The sequence below is a fragment of the Bubalus bubalis genome, chromosome 12 (genome assembly GCF_019923935.1).
Source record: "Bubalus bubalis isolate 160015118507 breed Murrah chromosome 12, NDDB_SH_1, whole genome shotgun sequence".
Taxonomy (NCBI): domain Eukaryota; kingdom Metazoa; phylum Chordata; class Mammalia; order Artiodactyla; family Bovidae; genus Bubalus; species Bubalus bubalis.
In genome coordinates this window covers 73,453,311-73,476,507 of record NC_059168.1, presented here as the reverse complement: position 1 = coordinate 73,476,507, position 23,197 = coordinate 73,453,311, and the positions used below count along the sequence as shown (strand labels likewise).

At 41.4% G+C, this 23,197-nt stretch overlaps 1 protein-coding gene and 1 long non-coding RNA gene across 17 annotated transcripts in view; one reads left to right on the top strand and one right to left on the bottom strand.

Moving 5' to 3' along the window:
* The window catches only part of DTNB (dystrobrevin beta), a 244,784-nt gene that overhangs the window by 56,248 nt on the left and 165,339 nt on the right, over window positions 1–23,197 (bottom strand). For 10 of the 15 annotated variants that reach the window (XM_025261414.3, XM_044926157.2, XM_044926166.2 and 7 more), the window contains 2 exons: window positions 19,717–19,794; window positions 3,287–3,376 (listed from right to left, as the gene is read on the bottom strand). In XM_025261414.3, the coding sequence (XP_025117199.2) occupies window positions 3,287–3,376; window positions 19,717–19,794 (168 nt within the window). Of the gene's footprint in view, window positions 1–3,286; window positions 3,377–18,894; window positions 19,142–19,716; window positions 19,795–23,197 lie in introns of those variants that run through there. The other 5 variants (XM_044926163.2, XM_044926165.2, XM_044926160.2 and 2 more) reach the window with 2 other exon arrangements.
* On the top strand, window positions 14,379–15,517 carry LOC102413571. Of its 2 annotated transcripts, none has more exons than XR_003102358.3 (3): window positions 14,379–14,516; window positions 15,005–15,201; window positions 15,380–15,517. It is a non-coding gene; the product is annotated as an uncharacterized LOC102413571 (long non-coding RNA). The 2 variants fall into 2 exon arrangements; XR_003102357.3 differs by having other exon boundaries at window positions 14,388–14,516; window positions 15,097–15,201.

The window sequence follows — 23,197 nt, the reverse complement described above, 5'->3', positions numbered from 1 at the left end:
GGCTACCCACGCCTGTATTCTTGGGACTTCCCTTGTGGCTCAGCTGGTAGAGAATCTGCCTGTAATGTAGGAAACCTGGGTTCAATCCCTGGGTTGGGAAGATCCCCTGGAGAAGGGAAAGGCTACCTATTCCAGTATTCTGGCCTGGAGAATTCCATGGACTGTATAGTCCACAGGGTCACAAAGAGTCGGACACGACTGAGAGACTTTCACTCTCATTTTGCACTAAGGTAGTGCCACCACCTCAGTGCCACTGCTGCTGCTGCTGCTAAGTCGCTTCAGTCGTGTCCGACTCTGTGCGACCCCATAGACAGCAGCCCACCGGGCTCTGCCATCCCTGGGATTCTCCAGGCAAGAACACTGGAGTGGGTTGCCATTTCTTTCTCCACTGCGTGAAAGTGAAAAGTGAAAGTGAAGTCGCTCAGTCGCGACCGACTCGTGGGGACCCCATGGACTGTAGCCCACCAGGCTCCTCCATCCATGGGATTTTCTAGGCAAGAGTACTGGAGTGGCTTGCCATTGCCTTCTCCACTACCTTGGATAAAAGGATTCTTGAGCAGGAGGCTAGTTCTGTGTATATGTTCTGCTCATATAGAACCTTCTGCTGATTATGGTTGACATCTTTAATTTAGGGTGTGATGTCAACTGCTACTTATCCATATAAGGCACTTCTAGATTAACCAGCACTGTGGCTATATAATTCTACTTTGTTTCAGTTCTGACAGAAGCTTTAAGACAACAATAATGATGATGACTATCTGATGAGAGATGACTGTCATGGTTTGTTTCTACTTTGGCTCCAGGTTCCTGGAGTTCCAAACCCCTGATTGCAATTTAACAGTATGACAAAATATGAAATATGAAAAAAATTTAAAGACCTTTTTATAATTACTGAAGAGAATCTGGGAAGGATGGAGGTAAATCAATAGAGATCTGGACTTTTCATATACAAAGTCAACTATATTTTTCTTAGATTTTTTTTTTTTTTACCATCCTGTATTTCTATCTCTGTGACTAACTCTTTAAGCTTCCCTTGGTCTTTCCTCTAGGATGAATTTTTTTTTTAAGGTGCTGCCACTGTCAATGTCATGGCCTTCTGCCCATGACACTTCCCAACACTATATAATTTTAGGTGTGCAAGCGTCAGGCTCTAGCATATATTAATATAATCATTTCTCAAAAGATGATCTTGCAATAACAACATGCTACCAATGGTTGGCTTTAATACTTTAGGGATAGGGCCCCAAGGTCAGGGCTGAATTATAGTACTTATGCCTATGTTTGTCTGAAACAAGAGGACTCTCTTTATCTTTTAAATAACAACAAAATAAACATTTACCAAAACAAGTAGATACTGTTATGGAGGGAACAGCAGCCTAAGAAGTGGGACTTACAGCGGCTGTCCTCTGTGACACAATAGGTTCCTCTTTGCAAAAGAGGTCCTCCTTCTCTATCACATTCCCTCTCCTAGGAGGGTTGATTTGACCTGTCATTCCTACCTGAGTGTGGAAGACATGGTCGCTTTAACTGGCCATGCTTTCCAGCCAGAAACTAGAACTTTCTGTTGATGACAGGTTTTAAGGTCAATGAAAACTACAAGGGAAATTAAAAAGGTTTCTTATTCTTCTACTTCAGCTGATTTTAAATCTCAATATTCAGAATTATCAATAGTTAGCCTGGAAATTTCTGTACAAAGCTCAGTTCCTTCAACTATGAATCAAGAAGAGATGCAGTACTCACCCAATCCTCATGTTCTTCCAGGGCTCCTGGCCATCAATTCTCGCTCAGGGAGCCTCATCTCTAAGCCATGAGACTTGAGGGTCTCAGCTAAACCTAGCATACATCTTCCTGGGCTGAAATATCAGGTAGCAGTGTCTGTCAAATATTCTGCTGCTGTATTCACCATGGAAACTTTTAATCACTCAGACAACTGCCCTTACTGATACTAAATAAGTTGTCCTGCCAGGGTGAGACAAGTCTCTTCCCAGAGATCAAGGGACTGGGACAGAGTGCTCAGAAATCATCTCCCTATGATACAATGCACAATTTGTAGGCCTTCCCCTCCACAGAATAAGCTTATTAATTATAGCTGGGAGATAGGAGAACCCTATAATCTAATGCTTTAGAGACAGGTAAATGCTTGAAAGTAATAAACACCATTTGGTCATACTGGGAAAACTATGCAAAGTGCTGTAAAGTATAATACTTAAAACAGTCCTTTTCAATTATACATATTTTAAAATTGATTATTAATTTATTTTTCTGTTATCACGGGGAATAAGCGCTTCCTGTGGAGCCAAGGCATGTTAAGGGCAAAGCTATGATCAAAATTTAAGTCTCTAGCTTCTCCCATGTGTTTAAGTTTATAAATTAGTTTTCTCTCTCAGAGTAAGAATCTCAGGCTATTTGGCACAGAGATTCTTCTCTGCTGCTATATAAAGGGGAGGGATGGCTTTAGATCATTTAAACTTTACCTGCCATTCTCCTTGCAGAATGGTGGCAAGGGTGGGCATGGAATGGACAGGTGACTTTGGGTCTACCCGAATGCAATGGCATTTTGTCTGCTAGTAACTCTTTTAGAGGGTTAACTTTGCTAGAGTTAGTGGTTATCAGATGTTTTTCCACCATAACCCTCTGAGGGATCAGACATATTCCCATATCAACAGTAGTTTCTAGTTAATTATAATACATATAATTATTATAATATGAGGAGGTATATATGGTTTGGTAAAAGTCTCTCAGGTGACAATGACTCAATACCACTGTTGAAAATTACTGGTTTAAATCAACAATGATAAGATTCTGGGGGAATGGATGATGATGCAACACATAAAGATGTAACAAGGTGATGGTGTCAAAGCCTCCACGTTAGACAAGGTGTGCTGATCAACCCCAGACTTTGAACATGGATCGAAAGATTCCATTATTTAGGCAAGAATGAATAGGAAGAGGTTGTATCAAATACCTCTGTGAATACACGGCTTTGGGACTGCACATCTCTGAGGTTTACACCCTTTTAAGTGTAGTCTGAAGGAAGGAAGGGCACTTCACTTTAAAGAAGAATTTCTGACTCTGTGTTTAGGTAAGTGCCCAGGCTTGGCAAGGCTCCTTCTCTTTTAGAAGCTAATGCTTTAGCAATTATTTAAACCCTGCCAAACATAGCTGGTAGCTTCTCAAGAAAAACCCCACATGCAGAGTATTTTCCAGCTGGCAGCCCCGGGTAACAGAGCTCTCCCTCCCTCCGATCAGCCCCTGGCCACCCGCCTACTGCTGCTCTCCCACTGACCGTGCACAGTGCTGCAGACGGGCCACATAGGAAGCTATCAGCGCATGCTCGTCAGCCAAGTGACTGGGTATATCCTGGCTATACTGTAACCTAGGAACAACGGAGGCAAAGACAGCAAGCGTGACACGAACACAAACAGAGCGAGAAAAGAACATGGATTAAAATGGGCAAACGTCAAAGAAAAATAGAACAAAAAAAAATCATGATAAGGAAAACAATGAAAAACCACAAGGCATAACGGAATATGGTGTTAGACCATAGGGAATACATCTCATTAATCCCTTCAACAAAAGCAACCCCTTTGAAAACCGCTTTGGTGGGCGGGCTACTACTACAGCCCGTGAGAAGGAGAAACTAATGTGGGGGCCACCGAGGAGCCTTACCCACCAGGCTTGCCCAGGTTCTGGGCTCTGTGATGGATACATCTTGTAGGGAATGCCCTCTGGCAGGAAAACTGAGGCAGAGTGGGTCCATTTAATCACTGAGTGGCCCCTTAATGCTCCTATGGCTTCTGTCTACCTGTCAGAGTTTTCAGTTACTTCATGTTACCAATTAAACCTTTTTATTTCTACAAGGATACTGCCTTTAGCATCATTCTATTTCTCCCATGAAACTGATACTTATACAAAACTTGTTAGAATTGTATTTAATTGACAATGTTGCATACAATCTGAGTGAGGCTTTCTCTTACAGATATTTGGAAAGTCCTTAAGCACATGATTTTCTTTTTTTTTTTTTAACTTTTCACTAGAGAAGTATTAAAATATGCACAAAATAGAAAAAGTTATTTAATGACTACCATTTGACATGGCAACTCACTCCAGTATTCTTGCCTGGAAAATCCGTGGACAGAGAAGCCTGGCAGGCTACCGTCCACAGGGTTGCAAAGAGTTGGACGCAACTAAGTGACTGAGCACGCACACTTCATGGACCCATCACTAAAGTTCAACAAAGATCAACATCATCAACTTATTTAATTTATTCTTCCTTTTTCCAACATTTTGTGCAGGAGGGCGTGGCTAGACAATTTATTATTTCGCCTGCAAATACTTGAGTCTGTACATCAGAGAAAAAATTTATACAACCTTGACACCATTATCACATATGAAAAAATTAACAAAAATTCTTGAATATCTTAGTCCATCTGAAAATTTAAATCCTAAAAAATATCCTTTTACAGTTAAAGTCAAGATTTAAACAAGGTCCACACTTTGCATTTGGTTGATGTTTTTTGTTTTTGTTTTTTATGTTGGGATTTGATTATATGTTTCTGTTCTTAATCTGTAACAGTTCTTCCTTTTCCCTGTTTCTTCCCCATCATCTACTTATGAAGAAAACAGGTTACCTTGCTGTATATCCTACATTTTGGAGGCATCATTAAACTTGTTTCTCTAGCCCCTGTGGGGTCAGATCTAGATGCTGGACTAAAGTTTTTGCTTTTGTTTTGTTATTGAGACAGGGCTAGACCCCATCATATATAATATGATGTACTTATAAATCAAACAGGAGGTACGTAATGGAATGGAATGGAAATACCAATCAGTGGATTCAGATACTATTGGTTACATCTCTCTATTACAAACATGCCCATCAACTTTTCACCTAATAATTTTAGCATTTAAAATGATTCCTGCCTAGATACATTATTTCATGAGGGGTTACAAAAGGTTGACTTTCTAGTTTTATCATCTTTTGTACGTTTAATTCATTTCTTCTGTTTGCTTACTGTGAAATACTGCTCATTCAGGACAGGTAAAACAAATGATTAATATTTCTTATTTAACAGCAACAACAGAAAAATGAGCTAGTGCCTTAGGAGGGTTTTTGTTTGTCTTAATATCATTATAAACTCATAGATTTTTGTGTATCTGATGTGCTTCAATCCGTTACAATGGTATTCAAATCGTCCTAACTTTGGCCAGCGGGAACCCCAGGAAGCAGGCTTCACTAGAGCTTATTAGCTTCCCTGTTTGTACAGTAAGATGCCTCAGTCTCATCTTGTATATGTCCTGCTCCACACTTAGAATCAAACTTTCTTCCAAGGGTCTCAGGTCCCTTTTACTGAGAAAGAGCATTCAGAAGCCACAGTCAGGGTACTAGAGTGCTCACTGTTCTTGGGTTGTCACCACTTCTAGGTTTTTCAGTGGATAAAGCTAGGAAATTTCTATATTTTAGAGAGAATAAAACTCAGTTCTTTCACCACTTTCAGATATCATTCTATTTTCTAACTTGCATTATTTTCATTGAGAACTCATTGGAAAATTTTACCCTTGTTCCCATATGTAACATGTCTTTTTTTTCGCTAGCTGCTTTTAATGTCTTCTCTTTATCACTGCGTTTTTTTTTTTCTTTTTTTGCAATTTGATTGTGATGTGTGTTGCTATGTTTTTCTCTGTGTTCATTCTGCTTAGTTTGTTGATCATCTTGTATCTGTGTGTTTGTAGTTTTCATTAAATATGTAAAAATTTATTCAGAAATTTGGAAAAAATTATTTCCATGAATAATTATTTTCCTCCCCTTCTGTTACACTGTTGGACATTGTCCCAAAGGTCACTGAGGCTCTGTTTTTCAAATGTTTTTCTCTCTGCTTCATTTTAGATAGTTTGTATTGCTTTGTCTTTAAGTTCAGTGAACTTTCATTTTGTAATTTCTGACCTACTGTTAAGTCCATTCACTGAATTTTTCAGTATAATCCCTTTCAACCCTGTAAGCTCTATTTTTTTTTATTTTAAAGGTTTTAACGGAAGTAGACTATACATGCAAAAATTTCCAATCACATTTATACTAGGTTCTTTTTTATTTCTCACATTTTCTCCACATTATGTTGATATTTTCTTTTATAAATATATTTGTAAAATATTTACTACTTGGCTGCACCAGGTCTTAGTTCTGGCACTCAGGATCTTTACTCTCCACTGTAGCATATGGGACCTTTAGACGAAGCATGGAGGATCTTTTTTTTTTTTTCCCTCAGTTGTGGCATGTGGGATCTAGTTCCTTGACCAGGGATGGAACCCTGGCACCCTGCACTGGGAGCATGGAGTCTTAACCACTGCACAACCACGGAAGTCCCTCTTTCATACTTTTGATACTTATCATGGATGCTTCAAAGCCCACGTCTGCTAGCTGCATCACATGGGTTATTTCTGGCTCTGTTATGTTGACTAATTGTCTCCTGGTTACATGTCATACTTTCCTGCCTCTTCCTATGTCTTCTAATTTTCCACTGAATGGTGCAAATGCGGAGTATTATGTTGCTGAATGTCTGGATTTTGTTGTCTTCCTCTTAAGAATGGCAGTCAATTTCCTTGTGAACAGCTTGATCCTTTTGAGGCTTATGTTGAAGCTTCATTAGTGCAGATCTAGAGTAACTTTATTTAGGGCTAATTTGACCCGCTCCTAAGATGTGGTCCTTCTGGGGTCTTTACTGAGTGCCTCAAGCATTCAATCTTGTCTCTTTACTTTGGTTGGTTAGAACTCAAACTATATATGTTGGTTAGAACTCAACAGTATGAGCTCAGGCAGTTGTTCCACTTTCAAATCCCCAGGGGTTGTTCTCTCTCAGATCATGTGAAATCTCATTACATGCAAATACAGCTTAGTTTTCAGCTGAAGACTCAAGGGATCTCTCTTAAGATTTATGGAGCTCTTTCTCTGCACATGTATTCCTCTCTGGTGTTTTGCTCAGCAAATTTTGCTCCCCAACTCCAATCTCTACTTTCTCATTCAAGACCACCTTGCTCTGCTTATATCCTGCACTGGTGTTTGGCAAATGCATTCCTGCAGAAAGTCTGGGCAATCATGGGGCTATCTCACTTGTTTTCCATCTCAGGAATCAGTCCTATGCTACTTACTGTCTAATTCCTGAAAACTGTTGTTTTTACATTCAGACCAGTTTTCCAGTGGTTTATAGTGAGAGAGCTAATCTGATACCAGTTAGTTCACCATGACCAGAGTGGAGGTTCTTTCTGTAGTAACTTATTTTTATCATATCTTTGTAAAGTATCACTTCACTTCAAACTAGAATTAAAACAAAGCTGGGTCTTTATGGCAGACAGATTGAGAAGTAGGTTATATAATCCTGCATACAAGGACAAAAGCTTTAGCTTTTACTCTGAAATTAGAATTTACTGGAAAGTTTTGAGCAGAAGTGAGGTGTAACTTGTATTTTAATAGGATCATTTGCTACAGGAAGGATAAAGTGCCAGAGAGCAAGGGGAAGAAGCAGTCAATTAGAAGGCATCTTGACATTCCAGATGAGAGACAAGAGTGGCTAGGAAATAGTAGCTGTAGAAGTGATAATAAATAACAAGATATTAGATAGACTTTGACAGTGATTTTGGATAGATTTAATAACCTGACAGTTTAGATGGGAGAAAAATTAACGATTCTGACCAAGCAACTAAGAAAATGGGACTGCCATTCACAGAGATGGGGAAGAATATGGGAGAAGCAGATTTGGTGGGAGAAGATATAGAACTGAGTTTAAAATATGCTAGTTATGAAATATATATTAAATACCCAAGTGAAGGTATTGATTAGGAGGAAGACGTGTGAGGGAAAAGGTGAAAGTTCAAGGAAAAAGTCTCCGTCAGAAAAAGAAGTTTTATAGTAACCTGTATGCAGATTTTATCGAAAGTCATGAGTATGGATGGGATCACCTACAGTGAGTTGAGTACAGACAGAAAACAGAAGTGGTCCCTCTGGTATGCTAACATTTACAGGTCAAAGAGGTATGGAAAAATCAGCAAAGGAGGCAGAGAAGGAATAGGAGAAAAGCCAGAAAGCATAGTATCTGCAGGCAAGCGCAGAAAGTGTTTCAAGTACAAGGGAGCAATCATCTACATCAAATGTCACTGACAGGTCAAGCCCGGAAGTCCTGAGAATTCATCACTGGATTTAGCATGTAGGAAGTCTCTGGTCTCCTTGACAAAAGTAGTTTTGGCAGAGTAACGGGCATGAAAATCTGACCATGATGTGTTCCAAAGGAAATGGCAGAACAGAAACTGGAGACGTTTACTCTAGAAGCAACAGTCCATTAAACTCCATTTTAGTGTGATACGAAGACTGCTGTTCAGAACTAGTGTTGTTTGCCAGATAATTAGGGATCTAAGCCAAAATGAAAAGCATTAACAGTAGCTGCTTATGGCAAATGAAGAATTTAAATGCCCATGAATCTTTTGACAATTTTGTTTGGGGCAGACTCTTGAGAGTCTCTTGGACGGCAAGGAGATCAAAACAGTCAATCCTAAAGGAAATCAACCTTGAATATTTATTGGAAGGACTGATGCTAAAGCTGAAGCTCCAATACTTTGGCCACCTGATATGAAGAGCCAACTCATTGGAAAAGACCCTGATGCTGGGAAAGACTGAAGGCAGAAGGAGACGGGAACGACAGAGTTTGAGATGGTTAGATGGCATCACCGACTCAATAGACATGAATTTGAGCAAACTCCAGGAGATAGTGGAGAACAGAGGAGCCTGGCGTGCTGCAATCAATAGAGTTGCAAAGAGTCAGACAGGACTTAGCAACTGAACAACAATGGGTGTTATGTCATTCTACTCACATTCAAAAATGTACCTGTTTTTCAGATTTACTTTTTGATACACATTGCAGCACATTCAATGCATACATGCATTGAATGTGCTGCAATGTGTATATGCAACATATATACAATCCCAACTTACAAACAGATTTTGCTTTAGAGCTCTGTTTTTCTAAAACAAAGTCAATCCTTTGGAATATTTTGGAATCCTATAACAAATAAAATAATGAAAATAACTGTTCTATTTCTAAGCTATCAAAAGTTAATTCAATCCATAAAAGTAGGTGATTGGCATGCCTGAGTACACAATAGTTTGAATGGCACTTCTGATGGAGATCGGGCATGTGAGTCAATGTTTGGAGCATTGACTAGAGTCAGCACTGTGCCAGGACAGGACATGAGCAAAACCCAGACGTGGAGTTTTCTACTTGACTGTTAACATCAAGAGAGCAATAGTCAAGTAGAAAAGAGATGATCACACAAATAAGGAAAACTCCAAGTGTAATGAGTATTATGATGATAAGGACACTGTTCTCCTATGAGAGGAAGTAATAGTAGAATTTTACCCAATTAGGGAGACCAGCAAAGACAAGGGTGATTAAAATGAACCAAAGTTAAAAAGAGAAGTGACCATGAGATGAATACATTTCTCCCCAGGTACCTAGAGAGTTCTTTCCCTCATAAGGCATCTCCCAGCTCTAAACCAACGGTAATAATGAGCATAGTTGGGGACAGAAGGTCCTGATGGGACTGCAGGGTCAAAGGCAGCATTTCTAAAAACACATTTCCCCAGACTTCTTCCTTTAGAACCCTCAAGCTTCTACTGAATCAAATTACCTGGGAACGAGGCCTGGGAATATGCATTTGAAACAAGCTTCCAGGGCTCCAGCTGCACACTGCAGTATGAGAATGGCTCTCCAAGACAACAGAGGCTTGGGATCCTAGGTGACAGTCTCATAGCTCCAGCAGAATCTCCAGTGTTAGCAAGAGAGGGCGCCTTTGGCCCAGGTTAAGAACACACCCATGGGCACAGGTAGCAAGGGGAAGGGATCTGATGGTGGGTGGGGGGTGGTGAGGGGGTGGGTGGCTGGGATGAAGGGTAAGCAGGGGTGGGACAAGGTCAGAGACACTACAAGCAAGCATGCTAGAGCCAGTGCGCACGCCTGGTAGCAGAATTATTTACTAAGTAAAAGGCAGCAGAGCATAGCAACCGAGAACTCGGGCACAGGAGTCAGGCAGTCTTGGGTTTAATCCAAACTCTGATACTTGTTAGCCATGTGAGCTTGGACATTAACCTCTCCATGTCTTAGTCTTCTCATTTGTAAAATCATAATAATACAAAATCTACCTCATGAAATATTTACTTTAGAGAGTGTTGGGAGGATTAAATACCATAACATAGCAGTTACTATCAACAAAGTACTGTGACCCATCAGAGACTTTTACAGATCTTCTGTTTGTTCTTAGAACAATCTTCCATAAAAGGCATTACCTGTAATCTTCTCAACTTCGTACTCCAGCCCTGACCTCTCCCCAGAGCTCCAGAATCATGTAACTTTGATGCCCGTTCAGCATCTGCCCTTGCCTGCCTAACAGGCATCTCAAGCCCAACATGTTCAAAATACAGCTCAATTCTCCACACGTTCCTTGTTCGCCTGCCACTCCCCCCAACTGGCTGGTTTAATAAACAGCATTCTCATTCACCCAGTCAACAAGCCCCAAAGCTGAGAAGTCTTCTTAATTTCTCTTTTCCTCATGTTCCCCATCTAATCTCTTAACCAGGTCCTGCCGGCTCTACTTTCAGAACAGATCCCCACACCAGCCACTCTTGCCACGCCCACTGCTGCCATACTCTCGTCTGGAAGTCCTCCCCCAGGGCCACTTGGTCTACTCCAAGAGCCTTGTGACTGTTTTCTTTTCTTCCACTCTAGTTCTCTACAGTCGAGTCTCCACACTGCAGAGATTTTTTTAGTAACCAATCAGTTTGGGGAGGTGATGAAAATGTTCTCAAATCTATCGTGGTAATGGTTTTACAACTCTGTGAATATACTAAAAACCACTAAATGGTATGTGTTAAATGGACGAGTTGTATAATATATGACTTAACAATCATCTGTTTAAAAAATAAATCAGCAATTCTGAAACTGCTATGCACACTATCAGCCACCGACCAAATATGTAAGCGGATGGTGACTGATGGGAGTCAGGTTTCTCACTGATAAAGAGTGGAAGTTACAGCTAACCAAGAGGGGCCAGCAGGAGTGGCACTGCATCAGAACCTGATATTCCAGTATAATCCATGTCCTTTATCTCTCAGCCCTCAGTGAAACAAGCAGGCAGTGCTGTACGATGCTATGTGCTTGAAATGACTGATGAAGAAACCCCTTTCCTAGCAGAAATGCTGATCAAGGGGCAAGCAGCAGCAAGATTTGAGAAAAGGAGTAAGTTTCTGGATCAAGCCTGGTGGATTTTTGCCTTCAAGGAGCTTAGGGTCTTGAAAAGCATGAAACAAATGGCTAATAACAATTCTATGATGTGTACAAGATGCTACAGATCATAGAAGATGAACACTTCATCTAGCTTTAGGGTACTAGGGAAGGTTTCCTGGAGGTGGTGAAGCTAAGTTGAGAAGGCAGAATTAGATGACAAAGAGAAGGAAATAACAGGAAAAAGGATGGGAGGCACCAAGGCAGAGCAGCATATGCGCCAACCTGCTTGGGGAACTGTGAGTGATTAAGTAACTCAGAGTAAATGCCAAGTAGAAACCATGGAATAGGTACGGCTGCAGAGGATGGCAAGGGTCAGCTCAGAAATGAAGAATGTGCCTTGCATCTTGCAGAACTGCACTGCCACTAGCCACCTGTGGCTGTTTAAATTCAAATTAATTTAAGTAAAATTAAAAATTCACTGTGTTGCATCAGTCATATTTCAAGTGTACAGTACCCACACATGACTAATGGCTACCAGACGGGTTAGCACAGAACATTTCCATGCTTTTGGACAGCAATGTAGAAGGGAAGAGCCACTGAAGATTTTTATCCAGGAGCATAACATACTCAGACCTGTACTTCAGAAAAATCCCTTTGGTCGCAAAAATGAGATTGGATTGGTGGGGAGCAGACTAGAGTTTTCCTAATGAGATCCAGGAAAAAGGTAAGACTTTATACTACAGCACTGATTTGTTTTAAATGTCTGCTTATTAAAAGAAATTGAAACATTTTAATAGTTTGATGGGGATGAAAAACCAAGTCCATCTAAGCCAGACCAGCACAGGAATTTGAGCATCGCTATAGGAGTTTCCGTCGTGTGTGCAAGCTCATGGAGCATCTTAATAGCATCTTATTAGAAAGCAATGTGCTGCACCTAGTCAGCTTCTTAGCAGCAGGGACAGTCAAGAGGTATCCAAGGCAACAGCCTCCAAAGCATATGTAAAAATGTGTGTGTGTGTGACAGAGAGAGAGAGAGAGAGACTGACTGTGTATATGTTCTACTGGCCATTTGTCAGATCTCAAGAATTCATGCAATGGTCTGGTTCCCTGACGTCCCCCAGGCTCCTCTAACTCACATAACCTTGCTAACTTCCTCCCAAAATCTTCCTTCTGTGTTTTGACCAAAGGTACCTAACTCAAGCCAGAAAGAAAACCAACCACTCCCTTCCCCAGCACCCCCACATTCAAAATGTAGCAAGCCCGTCTTCAAGCCCAAGATCCCTCAAGCATCTCAATCGAAATGTGGGGACACTCAACTCACGATTTCTCCCCCTAGACCTGCTCCTTCTTCCCCTCTGCTCTGCTGACGGTCCATCATGGATGCAATTCTTGCTCACATTCTGGATCTCAAGCCTCAGTCCAATGAGAGGAGGAAACTATTCACATCAAAGTTTGGAAGTATGGAGTTGGAAATACTCAAGCTTTTAATCTGTACTAACCTGAGTTAGAACTGCTGAAGGGTTTACCTTAAATGCTTGAATGGAAATGGAATTTAATCCCAACCCAGAAGCCACTGAAAACTGGCAGGCTGCCCAGGCCATCAGACAGACTCTGGAAATGTGCCAACTCTGCAGTTCCATAAGATTATGTGTTAATTTTCAATTACTATGCTTTTCTGTCTTTCAAGGAAAAAAAAAAAAAAATTGGAGAAAAAATAATTCCTGAGTTGCCTTGGAGAGGTTGTCACAAAGAATTCATACAAGGTAGCTGTTTCAGGGCGCTGCCGAAAACCTCATTAGTTTTTGCTTTCCACCAAACTCTATTTTTCTCATTTCACAGAAAGAGAGAATCAGTGGCCCGAGTCCACACATGCACAGTGTCTGCCTTGACCAATTTCATTTTGTCTCTCTTCTCAGTTTCCCCACATCTCTTTTGTTTTCAGTCTGAAAAGGCAGCGTTCTGTGGCTTCTGTCACTCCACTGCCTTCTGTAGATAACAAGATAAGCTCTTTATCTTGGCGCCCAGTCAGAAAGCCATTTTAAAACCAGTATAGGACAACTCACCTCTTAACTTGGTCACGTTTCTACAGCTCAGAAGTAGTACTTAAACTGTGGCACCGCCTGGCCTTTAAAACCTGCTTCTCCTTCTTGTGAAGTATGGATTAAAGTAAAAAGGCTCCGATAAAATCTTGCCCTTATTTAAGGTCCCTTGCAACTGGTGACTTACTCAGGATCTGTGGCTCTTGTATTTACCTGTTCACCACTCAAAGTGGGTGTTATGTCCCACGCAATCATCTCCATAAACTGAACAGAATAGCAAGAATTATTTAACCCTTGAGAAAAGGAGGTAAGGGAACAAAGGTCTCCTGAAAGAAATCCATGCATGTGGAGGTGTGATGTAATATGCTTTCACATGTACTTCTTTCAGAAACCACCTGAGAAAGAAGTTTATAGTGACATGTCTCCTCAGCAGCCCCACCTTCTCCAGGGAAGTAGACTCACCCTTGTTTGTGAATTGACCCCTACCCATTCAACCATGTTATTCTAGGTGGGGCCACTCAACAGAAAACACCGGGGTGGGTAACATGACCCAAGATGGATCCAATGTAACTTCCATTGAAAGTTTTCAAACTGGATCCACCTAGAGCAATGAGGTTATGAAATGTGAACACATGGGTCTCCTGGCTTTGTTCCCTGCTTCGTGGAATGATAGTTACATTAGGGAAGAAGGAGCAGATGTGCAGTAGAGAGGAGCGAGGAGGTGATGGGTGGGGGAAACACCTACACCAGTTAGAGTTCCCCTTGCTCTGTCCGCCCAGGGGCCCAGCCACTACCCCCTGCTCTGCCCACAGCCTGGTTACAAAAACAAAAAAATCTTCTTGTTTTCCCTAAGCCAATTCAAACTGAGCTTCTATTATTTGTAGCCAAGAATTATGACTAAAATAGAAACTAATACTGGGAGTGGGGTGTAACGCTGATTGGAACTAGCTGAGTCAAGGAGAAGTGTCAATGGTAGCAAAACTCTCCATCCAGGGAGGGAATACATCAATCTTTGCTACATGGCTACAGAGCAAAGCCACTGGTTAAACTGTAATCTCTGGGATCCTAGGACTTGGATCTTGTGCCCCTCTGGCTGGAGCCCTAGGCACTTTGAGAGGAATAACAGGACGCAGTGGGGCTTTCCTGAAGTCTTTAATATGATGTTCCAAGAGAAAGAGACACGTTGTCTGGAAGCCAGTGGCCTCAGCCCACCAAGGTGAGATGATTAGGACAAGTTGGGTTTTTATGGGGGTTGTATTGTTCCAGAAACCACAGGCATAAATCTCAGCTCTGGCAGGGAAGGGCAGGGGCAGGTGCCCAGTTATGTAGACATTCTGAGGCTGTAAGTGCTTCTTACACAGACTATAAGCCATCATTCTGTATTTCCCCCCACAGAGCCTTCCCATTCCCGGGTGGGCTTTCCTCTGGGTTTCTCAGTTGGCTTAGATTTTAGTTCTCTCCAGTCTGGAAAAATCAGTTACCACTCAGCCATCTGCTTTGCTGCTTCCAAAATGTTCTTGCTATTGTTTCCTCACCCATTTTTCTCTGTTGTTGTGGGCTTCTACTAAAAAAAATAAAAATCTCTTGACTGTCATTTTCATGGTGTTTCAGGAGGAAATGGGCAGATATGGCTTAATATGTCCTATTTCCTGTGACTTTCCTTCCCCACCCCGCTTCTCTAAATTACAATTATCCTATTTTCAGATATCTGCTGTTACAGACTTGTGAGTTGCAGTTGTAGCTGTGAGTTGTAAAGATGTGAGCGTTCTTAAAACTTCTCATTCGGTCCATGGTAGACTAGGTTAATGAATCACAAAAGAGCTGATCCTGATGAATGGACGTGACCCAGATATCCGGGACCCCATGCTGTCTGCAGGAGGTGGATAAGACCTCCGGGAAAGGTGAGTGCGCGCTCGTGTCATATTGCTGCACTGTGTCAGGAAGAAAAGCTCGTGGGGAGGGAAGTGTGTGTGTGTGTGTGTGCGCGCGCACGCACATGTGCACACCTCTGCACACCTCTCTGTGCTGGGCAGCAAAACAGCACTCTGCCAACAACCTCTGGTATTTTTCTATTTACAGGATCTCTGCTGCTCTTGACAGTACAACCTTCTTTAGGGGAAATGCTCCTCCCTCAATTCTCCTGATACAGGTCTGAGAGTTTGGCTCTCTCACACACACACACACACACACACACACACACACACGAGGATAGGTGGTAATGCCATTCAGGACAACAAGAATTCTTTCCTGGCGTCTCCTAATCTGAAAGAAGAAAGGCACAACCTCTCGAGTGACAAGGCTGAGGATGTGAGTTGGAAGCCACTGACACCTTGAGCAGTGGCTGTTCTATAGGAGGAGGGAATGAAGACCGCTCTCTGAGAGGAGCCAAGAGATGGAGAAGCCAAGGGTGGACGTCTCGGTGGCAGTTCAGCTTCTGCTCTTCCCTTTCTTCTTTTTGTTGGGCTGTGCTGGTCTTTGTTGCAGTGCATTCCAGAGGCTTCTCCAGCAGCAGTATGAGGGCTACTCTGTTTGCTGTGTGCAGGCTCAGATGCCCCAGGGAATGTGGGATCTTAGTTCCCCGATCAGAGGTCAAATCTGCATCCCCTGCATTAGAAGATGGACCCTCAATCCCCGGACTATCAGGGAAGTCCGTACAAGGTTGTACACAAGACTTTTACAATGTTTTCATCTGGCTTAACTGGGTCTGTGCTTTTTAAAGTTAGATTTTAATACTTGAAGTTAAAAGAGTTAAAACTACTATACCAAACAAATGCACAAAGTCAAAAGTTTCATCCTGGAGGTTTTTGTTGATGTCAAAGTTATATGAAGTGCCCACAGAATTGTAAACATTTTTATGTGTATAAATAATTAAAGGCAAAGCTTTAGAATACATTAAAAATATCAGCATCATTCTTCATATTGGTTTGAATATAAGGTATGACTTAAAATAGTACAATACTGCAGACCGTAATAATGTAATCACATTCTGAACCTTGGGGAAATAGAGGGGCAGAAGCAAGCCTCAGAGGAAATTAACTAGCAGAGGGGCAATTTAAGTCTGTTTTAAAGTTCTGGAAGTTTGTTTGTTTTTAAGTATACTGTTCTGATTCTTTAACAGAAGCACATTTCTAGAAACTACTCAGTCTCAGACAAAGACGAAATTTCTTTTCAACTATAAACATGTCAATATAAGAATATTAGAAGAATATTCGGAGGGCAAATCCCTAGAGGGGAACCTTTCAGGTACATAATTTACAGTTTCTCACATGATTGTCAGCATCTCAGCCCTTTATAAGGTTTTCTTCTGTAAAAAGTAACCATTACATTTGAGATCATCTTTTACGGAGCTAATCAAATATTTTTTTCACCACTGGGGCTGTGACTATTTTTATATGCATGGCCTATCAGAAAGGTAGAAATTGGAACTCTTAATTTTTTCCTGGGGCGTTTTTGATACTGTGTGTGTTCTTGTCTGACTCAGTGATTTATGTCTTATGCTGAGTTCTAAAGAAAACCTCATTCTGGAGAGTAGCCTTATGCCCCCCGAGGATTCTTTGCCCTGGCAGAGGAAGGATCTATGACTGGGATGACGTGTCAGGCTCCTGGCTTTTCTCAGACTCTGGAGACACAGGTCTGACGACATTCAGAGGAGAAAACAAACACGGATGAGTCCTCAAGGAAGTAAACAGGGTACTATCTGAAATTTATATGGGTTAGTAACTGGGGCCAGGAAGAGCCAGATCTATGAGTTATGCAATTGATGTCTGGATGTTATATCATCATTTCATCCTGAATAGAAATGAAATCTCCTAAAGTTCTAAGGACAATATTGCTGGACAGGGGCATCTTGTTCCCACGCAGCCTCTCTAACAACTACTCTTCATGCTAAGTCACAGAGCTCTGCCTTTGCTCCAGTCTCTTAGGGCTTTGGCCTCGCTTGGTCTGCTGGTCAGCCCCTGGAGAGTCTGTGACTACCACCGCTAGCACTGACGAAGCCTACCCAGAAAGAGATGCTAGCTGAACTGCTGACTTTAAAATATTCACCCAGGTTATACAGTATCATCTGAAACAACTTTCAGAAATTGTAAATATTTTGTGACTGACAATGGCAGCTGGCCATTGACTACTGAGCTGGGGCTTTATGCAGCAACATCAAGCTTAAGGTTAGCAGTCCTTCTAGAGAGGAGCTGTGATGATTAGTACTCCAACTCCCTTCTTTCAGCCTGCTCAAGCAATGAAATATCATCCAGAAAAATGTACTCCCTCCAACAGACTCTACCAACTACATTCAGCTGTGGGTTCTTAAATGCACAGTTCCCTTGGTCACCATACACTTAGGGCCCTCAGGGAGTCAGATGACAAAACTAGTAAGTGAAGAGAACTCAGGTGAAGTGAAGTCCTTATAAACGGCATTGCTAAAACATAAGGCCTGGACTTCCCTGCTAGCTAAAATGGTAAAGGATCTGCCTGTAATATAGGAGACCTGGGTTTGATCCCTGGGTGGGGAAGATCCCCTGGAGTAGGGAATGGCAACCCGCTCCAGAATTCTTGTCTGGAAAATTCCACGGACAGAGGAGCGTGGCGGGCTACAGTTCATGGGGTTGCAAAGAGCCGGATACGACTGAGCGACTAACAAAACATAAAACCCACAAGCTGACTTCTTTCAATAATCTACCTTGTCTTCTGAGTTCTGAAGCAGAAACATTCCTGAGTTGATACTTAGATTCTGGGTCTGGCTCTGAATGTTATGGGTGTTTTCCATAAAAAGCTAAGGCCAGCAAGGGCGACTGTAAAATCGAGGCAAGTGGGAGAGCTTCTACTGCCGTGTATTCTTTCATAAGCCTCCTGTTCCTCTGAGAGAGGACATCCTCTGTAAATCAGCCCCTCCTCCCCACCTGTTCTCTCATTAGTTCACTTCCTAAATACCAAGGACAGTATCTTACATCCTCGCATACACACCCCATAATGTAGATACTATTATTGTCCTCATTCTACAGATAAATCAACCAAGATAAGAATCTTGTACAAGGTCAGGTGAGAGCCAGGATTCAAACACAAAGTCAAAGGGCTCAGAAATCTGGGCACAGTTGAGACTGCTCATACCACTCACTTTTGCCCCAAAGAAGCAGTGTAGCTACTGTCCTGCTGGAGCGTCCCAACAAGGCTGCAGATAAGCACCGTCATCTGGTCTGAACAGCTGAGTGTCCATGTGGGTAACACTGTATTAGCAAGTCACTCTGGTTTGTTAAGTCCCTAAATCCTCTACTGCAGGGTGGCAGATTCCTACGGTTTACTCCTTCGTTTCTAAGGCTCTTTCCCAAATTGCTTGATGATAAGAATCACCTGGAATACTTGCTAACCATGTGGCTTCCCAGGATCTCAGGGTCCACTGGGTCTGAGAAATGGGTGATCCCAGAAATGTGTATGTTTAGCCAGTGACCCAGCTGATGCTTCTCATCACTCCAGGCTGGGAAACACTGCTCAGGGAGTTTTACCTAATGTGAACAAACATAATTGCTCTTAAGTATTAGTATCTTAAGTATTATATATATAAAGTCAAAGCATTATTACATAGATGACATTTCTATAGTTAAATTAATCCAAAGCAATCAGTACACATAGTTTTCTTCAGGTTTACAGTACAAAGTGCTCTTCTTCAGGAAGGACTTGGGGAGTAGGTGGGAATATCTTCGAGTTTTTTTGTATTTTTTTTGAGTGATGACTGCTAGAAAGAATTCTTTATTGGTGTGCCCTTGAGAAATTTTCTGCATTGCTCTGGTGAGGGAACAGCTTAAATCAGATGGGAAGTCAACCATTTCATACAGCTCTTTCAAGTCCTGCCTAAGAGAATTTTGGAGAAGAGTAATGAAATAAAGAGGAGAAAGGAGTATACTGTTCTAGTGCCTTGAAGGACCCTAAGGAAAGTCCTTGTATAATTAAGAGAGAAACTCAGGCTTTTCAACTTGGATGCTTATAAATTCTATACAGAATGATGTAGGAGAACATAAGGAATTAGCTCAATTTATGCAGTCCAATCAGAAAGCAGAAATGATCTTTGACTCTCCAAGAACTCTACTGCAAAACTGCTGAAATTCATGCTCATCAAATATTGTTTAATGTTAAAAAAAATAAAGAGATCTCAAACAAGCCTAATCCGCTTTGACACCACATTCACTGGTTGTCACAAAGGGACAGTATCCACCTCAGGCACCACTCAAAAGCAGACTCCTTCAGTTGCTATATTTATAAGTTAGTAGGGAAAAAAACAGGAGGATAAAACATAGAAAATAATATAAAAAGACAGTCAGAGGAAGAGAAGGAAAGCCAGTCCTTTCTGCCCTGTGGAATGCTCTGCTTCTCAGGGCAGAGGTCAGAAGCCAACTCCCAGCGGGGACCGAGGCACAAGCATCACATACCTCTTGGTGGGCGTGGGCGCCCCAGAGGACATGTGGCTCACCATGGTGTCATTCAGGTTCGTCGGAGGGCGAGGAGGACTGGAAGAAAAGACATTGACATTATATTAATAATTACCAGTGAAACGAGGGGAAACAAATGGAAAAGTGATAAGGGCAAAGGACCAACTACTAATATCGCTCCTGATATGCGCAGAGGGATCCATGAGGAATGGGGCCTGAAATCAGTACTTTCAGCCTAAGGAAACTCAGCAAGAAGGTCAAAGCCAAAGGACCCTAGAGCCACTACCCAAGAGGAACAGCAAGTTGTACCCACGTGGCTGAAAGTTAAAGTGTTAGTTGCTCAGTCGTGTCTAACTCTTTGAGACCCCAAGGACTGTAGCCCACCAGGTTTCTCTGTCCATGGGATTTCCCAGGCAAGAATACTAGAGTGGGTAGCCGTTCCCTTCTCCAGGGGATCTTCCTGACCCAGGGCTCAAACCCTGGGTCTTCTCCATTGTAGGCAGATTCTTTACCATCTGAGCCATCAGGGATGTAACTCTGGTGGCTCTTGTTTTCGTTTTAGCACACAAGAATCTGAGTTCTGCATTCCAGGTGTTTACAGGAACACTGGGTGTGTGGCATTTGTGGTGTACTACAAAGGTCACAGCAGCAACATGCCTGCTTTTCCTGAGATTTGGTTCAAGTTCACTGTCTTCCCTCAGATTTAGTTTGTCTACAATTTACTGAAACAATTAAATTGTTAAATACTAAGTTCTTTTATCAATCCTTTACTAGAGTGTTAACAATGAGGCCATATCTGTAATCCAAATTTAAATTTCAAGGTAAGCATTTTTGATAACTTGTCTTTATTGGTCAGTTTTCTGGACTCAAGGTTTCTTTCTTCCTCCTGTGAGTCTTGAATGAATGATTCCAAATTTACCAAAAAGAATCTGTGATTCTGCCTTTCAGCCATTCTTCAGCCCCTCTCCTTACCCACAAAGTTCAGTTACAAAGGGCTTCTGTCTTACACTTGGAACCACATGACTATTGCTAAATATTCCTCCTGGGAAATCACTCACTTCCTCTCCTAAACTGAAAGAAGTATTTTTCAGAGAAATTTGTCCATCAACAGCAGAAATGTGAGGCAGAGAAGTCCTTCTCTCATATTTAGGTGTTTGAGAATAACCTCCTGGCTCCTTCTTATCTCTTAATAGCTGAGTTAATTATGAAATTGTTTTTTAGAGGTTATATTTAGCAAGTCCTAGTGAATACATATATGCATGCATGCATGTTAAGAAGCTTCAGTCGTGTTTGACTCTTTGCGACCTTATGGACTGTAGCCCACCAGGCTACTCTGTCTATGGAATTCTCCAGGCAAGAATACTGGAGTGGGTTGCCAGGGGATCTTCCCGACTTAGGGATCGAACCTGTGTCTCTTACATCTCCTACATTACATTGGCAGGCAGGTTCTTTACCACTAGCGCCCTAGGAAACCCCATATATTTTGGCCACACCATGTTGTATGTGGGATCTCAGTTCCTTGACCAGGTATGGAACCTGCGTCCCCTGCATTGGAAGTGCGGAGTCGTAACCATCGGACTGCCAGGAAAGCCCCTATCCTAGTAAGTATTAAAGGACCAGAGCCTTTATTATTTTTGCAGGTTTCATAGTACATTCAAACACAGGCTCAAGGGAAAAGTTTCAGGTAGATCCAAAGTACTGAGAGATGGGTGGGTCTACCTCTGCACTTCTTTTTTAAAAACCAACTTCATTTCTGGATAGGGAAATATTTTTAATGATTTCTCATTTAATGGAGAGGATCAAAGATGGAAAGTAATTTGCAGGGCACAGATTTAGGTCTCTTGATTTTTAAGCCACAACACTATGCTTATTGTCACACATTTCTTCCTTTGCGTGACAAAGTAAGACATTCAGAACTGAAATATGCCTTTTGAGGCTGGAGTTCGATTCCATATTATTTATCTCACTACCTACTTTCCAGGCAGATATCCAGTTTTGCCCCCAGATTTCAAGCCTATTAATGGTAGTGCTGTGTTGAGTTATAATCCATTGTTTTAGGCTGGTTATTAATGGAAGTGAAGACGAAAATTAGCTTCATTTTACCCTAAACTTATATTCTTGCGATTCTTTTAAATCCATTGTCCAAAGGGGATAAGGAGACAATTCCTGTGAGAGAAACAAGTCCAGCATGATAGCTTTTCATTCTTGAAGGCATCAGAAATATTCTGGTCCTGCAAACACAATGTGCTTTGCCTCTTTAATACACTATTATTGGCAACCCATTCCCAATATAGATAAGGACATGTTCATGTTGCTTTCAGAACTTATGCAGTTACCCAGTATATTTCAATACTGAAGATACTACTGCATTCAATTTCCTTTCTGACATTCTTTGAGGAAAAATGACAATAGGAAAAAAACCCAAGTTTGTTTTAATTCCCCAAACATGGATCCACATGATAAAATTCATGATTTGTAGCATTCTGTTTCGTCTGATACCACAGAAGTTTTTAATAATTATCTTTATCTCTTGGTAGACACCATGATCAATTATTATCTTACAGCACACATACCAAAGCTTCTCTAATATTCAAAACCAGACAATACGGATTAGATTGTAAGTTGTAAATTAATCAGAACTGTCCACAAATTTCATACCCTTTCTGAACTCCTAACATGTTTTGCTAGGGAAATAGGTATGTGTTTATAACCCAAGATCAAGGAGGCATCTGAAAACTTAAAGGGGGTCTTGACTGTAGAATCTACCACTAGACCCACTGAGAAAGCCAACAGCTTAGATGTGGTCTCAGGAGATGTAATACATCAAACACTACTCCCAGTTTCAAAGAAAAAAAAATTGTCATAGTTCTTGCAAGACAAAACTGAAAAGAATGCTTCTTTTAGGTGTGAGTTAGACATTAATGGTGCCGGTTATAGAAACTTACTTACAAAGTAAGAGAATTGACGCAACTCACCAGATCAGTTGTGTTGATCTTTTCCTTCAAAACTTACTGAATACCTTGAAGCAAAGCCCACCAGATGTTCTATATCTTCCTTTGGTGAAGATATCAGCAAGGATTTTTAGACACTAACGAATTCTGTGATATCCAAGTGACCATCAACTATCAGTACTGTGATTTGAGGGGTTCCAGCTTTGTTAACAAGACAGGCCAATTTTTTGGATGAGGAGACAGAAATAGATGAATGATCAAATAAAAGGTAATTTGCTAGTCAGAAGAGGTGGATATGAAAAGAAGACTCAGAATTTAATTCTTTTTTCTTAATGTATATTTTTTGAGAATTTGTTAAGTATTATTATTATTTTTGGCCATGAGACAAGGCTTGTGGGATCTTAGTTCCTTGATTAAGGATTGAACTTAGGCCCTTGGCAGTGAAAAGCACACAGTCCTAACCACTGGACCACCAGGGCATTCCCAATATAATTCATTAATTCTTAATCAAAAGGAAAGGGGCATACCTA